Source organism: Caretta caretta, chromosome 5, assembly GCF_965140235.1.
Source record: "Caretta caretta isolate rCarCar2 chromosome 5, rCarCar1.hap1, whole genome shotgun sequence".
NCBI classification, from domain to species: Eukaryota; Metazoa; Chordata; order Testudines; family Cheloniidae; genus Caretta; species Caretta caretta.
Window position 1 is genome coordinate 62,005,540 of NC_134210.1, and position 11,593 is coordinate 62,017,132.

Here is an 11,593-nt window from a genome sequence, read left to right on the forward strand (position 1 = left end):
CAATATCTTGTACCTTGAGGAAGTTTTGACCTAAGCTGGTAAGGATAAGCTTAGGAGGTTTTCATGCAGGTCCCCACATCTGTACCCTAGCGTTCAGAGTGGGGGAGGAACCTTGACAACCTATCTCTCCATTTCATCTTATAGGGAGCCTAGGCACCTAACTCAGGCTTTGTGGATTGTGGTTTTGTTCCTGTGATTTTCTATGTGCCTAAAAGTTAAGCACCACAATGCTCAGTGATGTGTTATCTGAATCCCTTTATAGATCTGGGCCTATGTCCTTTAAGATTTTAGAATTAGTAGATCTCATCTTCTAATTTTTATTCATAGATTGGAAGAGGAAAATAAGCTTTCCTGTTTTTTTCAGCTCCAAATTAGTTTCTTAACTTTGAATGAACTAGTCACTCAAGTGAATAAATTGAAATGAAAAAAAATTCTCTGCATCTGCAGAAGAGGCCATTGCTATCAAAAGTTGGTTTAGTACTTCAGCAGACTCTGGTTCCAGGTACTTAGCCCGTGACTTCCATCATTCAGGGGTTTGACTTTCTTTAAAATTTCAAGAGCAAATAGATCCTACTTCATATTATGTTTTTATTTAATTTAGATTATGTCAATAGATTATAATAAGTTTATGCGTTAACATAGGTTGTCAATTATATATTTAATTTTAAATAGGCTTATTTTGGAAAAAAAACTGTATTCAATTTAAATTTTAAAAAAATCATTTTTTATTTAAAAAGTCCTCGATTTTTATCCACATTGGTAACAAATGGGTTTGGGAGAGTTTTTCATTGTATTATTGTAGCTGCACCTGAATCCAGTCAACATCATCAGCTATGAAAGTTTCAAGTCTAAAGCTGGTTTCAGAGTAACAGCCGTGTTAGTCTGTATTCGCAAAAAGAAAAGGAGTACTTGTAGCACCTTAGAGACTAACCAATTTATTTGAGCATGAGCTTTCGTGAGCTACAGCTCACTTCATCAGATGTATACCGTGGAAACTGCAGCAGACTTTATATATACACAGAGAATATGAAACAATACCTCCTCCCACCCCACTGTCCTGCTGGTAATAGCTTATCTAAAATGATCATCAGGTGGGCCATTTCCAGCACAAATCCAGGTTTTCTCACCCTCCACCCCCACACACAAATTCACTCTCCTGCTGGTGCTAGCCCATCCAAAGTGACAACTCTTTACATAATCAAGTCGGGCTATTTCCTGCATAAATCCAGGTTTTCTCACATCCCCCGCACCCCCATACACACACAAACTCACTCTCCTGCTGGTAATAGCTCATCTAAACTGACCACTCTCCAAGTTTAAATCCAAGTTAAACCAGAACATCTGGGGGGGGTAGGAAAAAACAAGAGGAAACAGGCTACCTTGCATAATGACTTAGCCACTCCCAGTCTCTATTTAAGCCTAAATTAATAGTATCCAATTTGCAAATGAATTCCAATTCAGCAGTTTCTGGCTGGAGTCTGGATTTGAAGTTTTTTTGTTTTAAGATAGCGACCTTCATGTCTGTGATTGCGTGACCAGAGAGATTGAAGTGTTCTCCGACTGGTTTATGAATGTTATAATTCTTGACATCTGATTTGTGTCCATTTATTCTTTTACGTAGAGACTGTCCAGTTTGACCAATGTACATGGCAGAGGGGCATTGCTGGCACATGATGGCATATATCACATTGGTGGATGTGCAGGTGAACGAGCCTCTGATAGTGTGGCTGATGTTATTAGGCCCTGTGATGGTGTCCCCTGAATAGATATGTGGGCACAATTGGCAACGGGCTTTGTTGCAAGGATAAGTTCCTGGGTTAGTGGTTCTGTTGTGTGGTATGTGGTTGTTGGTGAGTATTTGCTTCAGGTTGCGGGGCTGTCTGTAGGCAAGGACTGGCCTGTCTCCCAAGACTTGTGAGAGTGTTGGGTCATCCTTTAGGATAGGTTGTAGATCCTTAATAATGCGTTGGAGGGGTTTTAGTTGGGGGCTGAAGGTGACCGCTAGTGGCGTTCTGTTATTTTCTTTGTTAGGCCTGTCCTGTAGTAGGTAACTTCTGGGAACTCTTCTGGCTCTATCAATCTGTTTCTTTACTTCTGCAGGTGGGTATTGTAGTTGTAAGAAAGCTTGACAGAGATCTTGTAGGTGTTTGCCTCTGTCTGAGGGGTTGGAGCAAATGCGGTTGTATCGCAGAGCTTGGCTGTAGACGATGGATCGTGTGGTGTGGTCAGGGTGAAAGCTGGTGGCATGCAGGTAGGAATAGCGGTCAGTAGGTTTCCGGTATAGGGTGGTGTTTATGTGGCCATTGTTTATTAGCACTGTAGTGTCCAGGAAGTGGATCTCTTGTGTGGACTGGACCAGGCTGAGGTTGGTGGTGGGATGGAAATTGTTGAAATCATGGTGGAATTCCTCAAGGGCTTCTTTTCCATGGGTCCAGATGATGAAGATGTCATCAATATAGCACAAGTAGAGTAGGGGCTTTAGGGGACGAGAGCTGAGGAAGCGTTGTTAGCACTAGGTGGCTTTGTCCCTCTTTCTTAAAGTAACATGTTCCAAGGGCCTTGATGCTGCAAATAGTGATGCACGCGACGTGCTTTATACAGGTGAGTAGTCCCAAGGACGGAAACTTGTCACCACTGACTTCAGTCGCCCTATCTGGTGAGAGACCAATGTACCTACAGAACCCAAGAGATGCACCACCTGTACTGTCCACAACAGTGAATTCCAATGAAATGATGTGATATTTACAAGACAGCGGGGGGCCGGGGGGGGGCAGAACCAACCCAGCCCCTTAGGACAGGTCTGTCACTGCTGAAAGTAAGGGGAGGGGCTCACATGTCCGCTACCGGCTGAACAGACATGGATAATGGCGCTTCCCCACGGGCTTCTGGATGGCAGAAGTCTCCCCCTCTGAATTTCTGCTCTTTCATCCCAAACGTCTTGCGAGCGAGCAGCGCCAGCAAGGGCCGCGCATACTGTGCTTCCCCGCCCCACTGGCCAGATGCGACCCTCACATCTCCCGGCCGTGCCAGTCCCCACAGCGTTCAGCGCGCAGTACTGAGCCTCCCCGCTAGGGGGCAATGGAGACTAGCTCCAACGCCGGGATTCCCGCGAGTCACGCAGGATATGCGCTCGTCACGTGTCACGTGGCGCCCAGGGCTCCAATAGCCTGGTAGGTCTCTGGTCACGTGTTACTTCGCAGCCCTTCTGTGGTGGAAGCGTGTCTCGCCGCTGCCGGACCCTTACATGGGTGCGTAGAGGCCGGTTCTTGTGGCGGAGAACGCGTGGCGCGTGTTCTGTTATGCGACCTATCAGAGTCTGAGCGGTCGCGGTGCTTGCCGGGAGTTATAGTCTGTGCTCGAGCGCGGCGGTTGCCGGAAGTTGTAGTCTTCCGAGGCGGTGGGCCCTGAGGCTGGCTGCGGCGGCGCAGCGATGCCTCGCGGCTCGGCTGTGCGTGACGCACATTGGAAGGGGGGCTGTCTGCAGGGTAGTGACGGCTGGCTCCAGAGCGCGCTGAGGCAGCGCTGCCGTCATGATCAGTCAGCGCCCTAGGTTGTGCGCGTGACTCCCCGCTCCTCCGCCCGGTCCAGAGCTCTGTCCGCTCTGTCAGCTGCGGGGCTCCCGCCAGGCGCGAACACCAACGGCTGTTAAATGTGGGGCTCGTGAGCCCCGTCGCGGCTGCGAACCGTGGGCCGAGCCCGGCCGGGGAACTGACGGAGCGGGCTCTCCCCGGGTGCTCCCGCTTCGCGCGAGGCCCCAATTGTACCGGCACCGTTGTGTCCCCTCCGCCGGCCAGACCCAGAGAGCTCCCGCCCGCGCCTAGCCCTTGAGCCTGCTGCTCGCACCGAGCATGGGGGCCCGGGCGATGGCGCTCCCTGTTTTCTGCTCAGGCGGTGGGAGCCGGGGTGGGGCTGGGGCCACGCTCCCCTCGGCCTGGCAGGGCTGCGGGGCAGGAGATGCTGGATGGAAACTTGAGGGCGCGGGCCTGCCCCGAGGAGCGGCCAGAAAACTAGAGCGCCCACAGCGGCTGGTGGAGGGGGAAGCTGGCTCGGCCACTCCTCTTTCCGTAGCACTTCAGTGGCTGGGGGTTAACTGGTAGCTGAGTGTTTTGAGGAGAGAGCTGCTGCTCCTGGCGGGGGCTAGGAAGCGCTCCAGCCAGGCACAGAGAGGATGAGGAGGAAGGATACCAGGGGAAGGCTGGAGTGGAGTTTTCATTAGGTTTCTATCATGCGATGTGGAATCCCCCCTCTCTGCTGCTCCCAGTGGGCAAGGAGCCTGCCTCCTCCCATCTGTCAGAGCCAGAATATCCACTTCCAGCTAGTTCTTCCCATGCTCACCACCAGCTCCCAGCTGAGAGTCGCCATTAGTGGGCTGAAAAAAGGGTCTAATTATAATTTGCCCGTGGCAAGAATCCCTTGGCTCTCTCCCTCAGTGCTAGAAACCCTTCCTCGGCCACAGTGCTTCTTAACAGACTTATACTCAGATTCAAATGGTCAGTCTCAAGGGCTTTCTCTGGAGGACCTGCCGTTTGTTGGGACAGTTTTGGTTCTGCAGTTAATTGTAAGCACATATGCTAGCATTTACATATCAGCCTGATTGTGCCTCAAAGTGACATTTAATGTTTAAATGTTCGCACTTGCCCCAGCTATTAAATGTGGGTGCCAAAACATGCCAGCAAAATCAGAGGCTGAGCTGAAGCCTTTTTAAGTCTGAATCAAACTTGGGTGCATGCCTACATTTAGGCAACCAAATACATGTGGCCTGATTGTCAGAGGTGTTCAGCAGCTAAAACTCCCATCAATCTTGGTGGGAGTTTTGGGTGCTGATCATCATGCAGAATCAGGCACCTTCGTGAGGATGAGAATGCCTAATTGTAGGCACTGTATTTGAAAATTTTTGCCTCTGTGACTTGCTGAAGGTTACATACTGAATCAGTGATATTAGAGATCAGGAGTTTACAGTTCACAGTCTTCAGAATATTTTGTACTATGCTTATTTACAAAGCAAGCTGTGAAAGAAGTGAGTAATTCTCAGGATAATGTATTCCTGTGACTAATAATTACGATAAAATCTTAGCTAGAAATAGAAACATGGCATGAGCTGAAACACAAATGGATGGGGCTGCCTGAAGGAGCCGTACTGCTATTAGATTTATGCATAATCAGCTTGTAAGTAGCCTGGAAAGTACCATGGTGTTTACACCAGCCTGCAGGGGCTGTGACATGCATATTTGATTTAGAATTATTTGTTTGCCATGCGTGAATTAACATAGGAATGTTATAAAAAACTTCTAAATGCTGTTTTAAATGAGTGTGACTCCACAATGCCTTCTGGAGAAGGCAGCTATGAGATAATTATAAGGAGTAAAGAAGCAAACAACTCTTATCTTCTGTTATCAGCCCAGCCACAGCCTTCCTCTATTCAGTTCTTGCAAAGTTCACTTCAGCCATGTTGTGTCCCACACAAAGACTGCCTTTTTTTGCTGTTCAGACCAGTTCCATTGTCTTTTAGAAAGCCTTTTTCAGTAAAGAAGCACTTATCAGAGCTGATACATAGAGGAGGCCTGGATGTGATGGAGCTATAGAGGGAATTGGTGCTGCTCTCATTACTTTGCAACTTCATTTCTTCATCCATTCTTCATCTCCGTCATGCTCTAGTATGGATCTAAGGTACTGATGTGACTTGATGTGTTACTGAGGAGCTACATTGCTTTTATCCCATTTAGAGCTTGATTCTGTCCCACTTTGGTTACACCCCTCTACCCTCCCTTGTGCCCATTCTTCTCTGTACATACAAAGACTTTTTTTTTAACTTTGTTTTTCTTTTGCATGTAAACTTTAACCCTTTTATTTTTTTAAATCCGTGTATATCCCCAACCTGGACATGATCTAAAAAATAGTTTTAGCACATTTGTTTTTGTTTATATGGAGTTTTTTGGGGGGATTGGCATAAATGAATTAAAAGAGGTTTAGAATCTAAGTCTCATTTTGCCCCAACTGCAGTGTTGCTGTTACCCAAGCCCTCAGTCTAGTAATGAACTTTTAATTAATAGGTACCATGACATTTGTTCTTTTATCTAACAGACTGGATATACATTGTTATGAAGCAGGGATGTTTTATTAATATAATACAGATATATTTTCACCAAAACTTTTGCTTATGATATTTTGGTTAAATATCTTTATGAATGACTTGGTAACCAAAGTGTCCTTGTTTAGAAACCCTAAACTTTAATTGTTTTATAAAGTGGCTTTTTACTATTTTAACTAGAGGACATGGATTTGCACAGCTCAGTTGAAACACCTGATAAAGTGAAGGCTGATGCTCCTGTATATGCCGGTAAGGAAGAAGACATAAAACAGTCCCAAAGAATAACAGCTAGTGTGCATGACAGAGAAGTTGTCGTTTTCTACCATGAAGGGAAATTTTATGCCATGGACCGTTACTGTTACCGTAAGATTGTTTGCACTCTTCATCTTGGTGTTTATGTAACAATTTTAAAGTAAGCTAGTGTGAGTGTTGACTCTAATTCCATATTCCACTATGTTTCAGATGCAGGAGGTCCTTTACATCTTGGAGAGATAGAGGTATGTAACATTCTAAAAATAACACACAATTATTCAGAATCTTTTTACATTTTAATACCAATTTTATATTATTCTCTCACTTTGGGCTAAATAATGTTCTTGGTAACACTGCAGTAATTCTACTGGAATCAGTGGGGTTACTTTGGATTTACACTGGTATAGCTGAAAGCAAAATTTGGCCCTCTCTCTCTATAATGGACCACTATCTTTAACAGTCCTTAATTTTTCAATGTCCACAATGCTCTCAACTCCCTGCTGGTTTGAGGGACAGGAGGCCAAGTTCAGGTACTTTTGAGACAAATAGTTTAATAATCATTTATTATTAGGCACTTACTAGAGACACTTACTTTATAAAACACTGACAGCATGCTTTGTGTTTGCACATCATAGAGAGATGTGGTGTATGTCAAAATGTGAGTAAGTAAAAGCATCTCCAGTCACACTGTTGAAAATAAAAAATGGCTGTTATCTTTATTATCTGGAGTCTGAAAGAATCCCTGTCATCTATGCACACACATCCCATTATTCTAGATTATTGCCAGTTAGGGGCATTATGGGTTTTCCTCTGAATCTTCTGACATTGGTCACTGTTGCAAACAGGCTATGCTAGCTGGATCAGTAATCTGATTTGGTATTCCAGTTGTTAATTTTAAAAACAGAACCTGGTGTTCCTGCCATGGCAGTACAGGGCATTAAAACTAGTCCACGAAGCTGTGTGTTGGTCTAGAGATATTTCATAGAGAAGAGTAAGATTTGTGGGTTGTCCTAATTTTTTCCCCAGGATGTCAATGGACAGCCCTGCATTATTTGCCCTTGGCATAAGTATAAAATTACTTTGGCAACAGGAGAAGGATTAGATCAAGCCGTAAACCCTACAGAACCATCAGCAACACCAAAATGGCGATCAAAAGGAATAAAGCAAAGAACTCACAAGGTTACTGTAGACAATGGAAGTGTTTATGTGACTCCTTCTGACTTATCTATCAGCTGTGACTCTGATTACTATGCTGATAAGTACAAAAAGACTGGAAGTTCTGATATGAAAAAATAATGCACATCCTGAACTTCAAAATCAGTGGCCATAATGCAAAATATCAGTGTGTGTGTGTACAAGGCATCATCAGTATATCAGGATGATATGCAGATTTTTTCTAGATGTTAATATAATGAAATACCAGTGTTAATCTTATTGCTATTGGAGCATTAAGTAATGTAGAAATGAGTAAGATCATAAACAAAAGTTCAAGACCCTCTTTAGAATGAGTTAGCATTGTGCCAGTGCAGTTTTATATTTGTCTTTAATAAAATACAAGTTTAATGTATGTACATTAGACTAGTTTGTAATATTTGAAGTATTAAATCTTCCATTCCTATAGTATAAATCTTTTAACTTTTAGGAGGAGGATTATTATACTATTGCATTTAATTAGTTTATAAAAACATCTTGAAATGTTACGGTAAATATCCGTTGAAGGATAGAATTTTTTGTATACATTAAATAGTTTAGAACTATAATAATTTCAATGTAATTGGGAGATATTTTAAAAAAAATATTATATTTGCAGGTCAGGAGAAAAACCTATTATTTTATCTTCTTAACACATAGGACCAGAGTTTCATAAAGTGATGTACAAAGCATTTGTGTGTTGTAATGTGCTTTTGCATGGTTACTTTTGTGTGTGCAATTACCCCAGTTCTGTTCTAAATAAGTACTTGTGTCTCCTTCATCATGGTAGTGCCTGAGCACATTCCAATAATCAGTTAACCAACATGACACATGTGAGTTCTCTGTCACCCTTTCCTCTGGAGGAAAATTGGATGTGTCATGTAGAATTTTGGTTTTGGACTATTTTAAAAATGTAAACACTTATCAGAGGGTGTCATAAATATAAAGGGAAGGGTAACCACCTTTCTGTATACAGTGCTGTCATAAATATAAAGGGAAGGGTAAACCCCTTTGAAATCCCTCCTGGCCAGGGGAAAGCTCCTCTCACCTGTAAAGGGTTAAGAAGCTAAAGGTAACCTCGCTGGCACCTGACCAAAATGACCAATGAGGAGACAAGATACTTTCAAAAGCTGGGAGGAGGGAGAGAAACAAAGGGTCTGTGTGTCTGTCTTATGCTGTTTTGCCGGGGATAGACCAGGAATGGAGTCTTAGAACTTTTAGTAAGTAATCTAGCTAGGTACGTGTTAGATTATGATTTCTTTAAATGGCTGAGAAAAGAACTGTGCTGAATAGAATACCTATTTCTGTCTGTGTATCTTTTTTGTAACTTAAGGTTTTGCCTAGAGGGGTTCTCTATGTTTTGAATCTAATTACCCTGTAAGGTATCTACCATCCTGATTTTACAGGGGGGATTTCTTTATTTCTATTTACTTCTATTTTTATTAAAAGTCTTCTTGTAAGAAAACTGAATGCTTTTTCATTGTTCTCAGATCCAAGGGTTTGGGTCTGTGGTCACCTATGCAAATTGGTGAGGCTTTTTATCCAACATTTCCCAGGAATGGGGGGGGTGCAAGTGTTGGGAGGATTGTTCATTGTTCTTAAGATCCAAGGGTCTGGGTCTGTAGTCACCTAGGCAAATTGGTGAGGCTTTTTACCAAACCTTGTCCAGGAAGTGGGGTGCAAGGTTTTGGGAAGTATTTTGGGGGGGAAAGACGTGTCCAAACAGCTCTTCCCCAGTAACCAGTATTAGTTTGGTGGTGGTAGCAGCGGCCAATCCAAGGACAAAGGGTGGAATATTTTGTACCTTGGGGAAGTTTTGACCTAAGCTGGTAAAGATAAGCTTAGGAGGTTTTTCATGCAGGTCCCCACATCTGTACCCTAGAGTTCAGAGTGGGGGAAGAACCTTGACAAGTGCTATAAAATCCCTCCTGGCCAGAGGCAAAACCCTTTCACCTGTAAAGGGTTAAGAAGCTAAGGTAAACTCGCTGGCACCTGACCCAAAATGACCAATGGGGGGACAAGATACTTTCAAATCTTGAGAGGGTGGAACAAAGGGTTCTGTCTGTGTGATGCTTTTGCCAGGAACAGATCAGAAATGCAAGCCTTCCAACTCCTGTTAAATTAGTAAGTAATCTAGCTAGAAAATGTGTTAAATTTTCTTTTGTTTAATGGCTGGTAAAATAAGCTGTGCTGGAGGGAATGTACGTTCCTGCCTTCGTGTCTTTTTGTAACTTAAGGTTTTGCCTAGAGGGATTCTCTGTATTTTGAATCCAATTACCCTGTAAGGTATTTACTATCCTGATTTTACAAAGGTGATTCTTTTACATTTTCTTTAATTAAAATTCTTCTTTTAAGAACCTGATGGATTTTTCATTGTTCTTAAGATCCAAGGGTTTGGGTCTGTGTTCACCTGTGCCAATTGGTGAGGATTATTATCAAGCCTTCCCCAGGAAAGGGGGTGTAGGGCTTGCGGGGATATTTTGTGGGAAGACATCTCCAAGTGGTCTCTTTCCCTGTTCTTTGTTTAAAACGCTCGGTGGTGGCAGCATACTGTTCAAGGACAAGGCAAAGTTTGTACCTTGGAAGTTTTTAACCTAAGCTGATAAGAATAAGCTTAGGGGGTCTTTCATGCAGGTCCCCATATCTGTACCCTAGAGTTCAGAGTGGGGAAGGAACCTTGACAGAAGGTATCTTGGATAAGGCAGTTCAAAGAAGCGTGTACCTAGAACTTGGAGCAGAAAGTAGCAAAGTTTGTGATAGAGGCACTGGGGCAGTTCATTGCACAGTCTGACTAGTCCCCAAGAAAGCTGTGCCTCTTGGACAGATGAGCTTTGCTCATATGGTAGAAAGCCCCATTGTGCCTGAGGATCAGAGTTGTCAAGCACAGTACTTATCCCAGAACTTTAGGAGATCTTTCAGATACTATGGGGTCAGGCCATTCAAGATAAATACCAAGACCTTGAACTTGATTCAGTATTCTGGGTGAAGTCAGTGTAGAGAGTGGAGCACAAGGCTGATGTGCTTATGGTAGCCAATGTTGTTGAGATGTGCTGCAACATTTGGTACTAGTGGAGTTTCCTAAGCATTGAAGGCTTCAGGCCCAGGTATATTGCATTATGGTGGTCCAGATAGGAGCTGGCAAAGGTGTGAATAACTGAGGGCAGGTCATTGTCTGTCTGCCAGGATGATATGGAATCTCATAGGCAACTGGAGCTGGTAGAAAGCATAACTCATGTTTTGTGTTATGCAAAAGCTTAGCATCATTGAGGAATCCAGGAACATTTATAAACTACAGAGTGACTTCATCAATTAGGAACATATACCTTTAGTCAGAGGAAGGTATTTGCCTCGTTCCTGTAAATTCTTCATAGTGCTTTTCTTTGCCCACCAACATATTCTTTTTCTTGCTCAGCGTCTGCTTCAACCAACTATTCTTCATCCAGGTGCTGATCTAATCAGAGTACTGGGCCATCTTTGTTTTAAGTGGTATAGTTGAATCTGTTGAAGGGTGGTGTTACGCTACACCCCATATTTTTCATAAACTATTGTTATAATATTATAGCATTCTTGCAAGATAAGGCATGTGAAATATTGTTGGAAAAGTTACAATTTACTGAATTTGATTATCCTATTTGTATGCATGTATCATTTTTGTATCTAAAGTTAGGAATCTTGACTCCATTGAATACATCTGTACTACAAAAGCGTTTGCACCTGGGGAATGCCCACCAGACAGAATGCAACCAGTTTGGCTGGCTAGCTGGGGACCAGTCAATGGACCATTAGGGAGAACAATAGGTCTTTGAAGATACTAATCTCCCACCTTCCTCAGAAGCTTTCCTGGGATGCTACAAACAACCTCTGACTCATGGCTGCTTTGATACTGCAGGGTCATGTGATTGTCACCTGGTACTAGACTCCATGGTAGAATACCAGTATTTTTCCACGGAGGGTGGTGGTGGTGGGAACCACACTGGAAAACAAAGGATTCCTGCCATATGTAAAAGCTATTTAAGGCTGGGGAGGATTAATCAGCATTCATTCTTCATTGAATTCCCCACC

The 11,593-nt window shown here is 43.4% G+C and overlaps 1 protein-coding gene across 1 annotated transcript; it reads left to right on the forward strand.

The window, feature by feature from the left end:
* Positions 1–4,564: 4,564 nt before the first annotated feature.
* RFESD (Rieske Fe-S domain containing) lies at positions 4,565–7,907 on the forward strand. The gene is made up of 4 exons (XM_048850617.2): positions 4,565–5,667; positions 6,271–6,451; positions 6,551–6,585; positions 7,367–7,907. Exons 2-4 carry the CDS (start codon positions 6,274–6,276, stop codon positions 7,634–7,636), a joined length of 483 nt encoding a protein of 160 aa, XP_048706574.1. The 5' UTR covers positions 4,565–5,667; positions 6,271–6,273; the 3' UTR covers positions 7,637–7,907.
* The last annotated feature ends 3,686 nt before the right edge of the window (positions 7,908–11,593 follow it).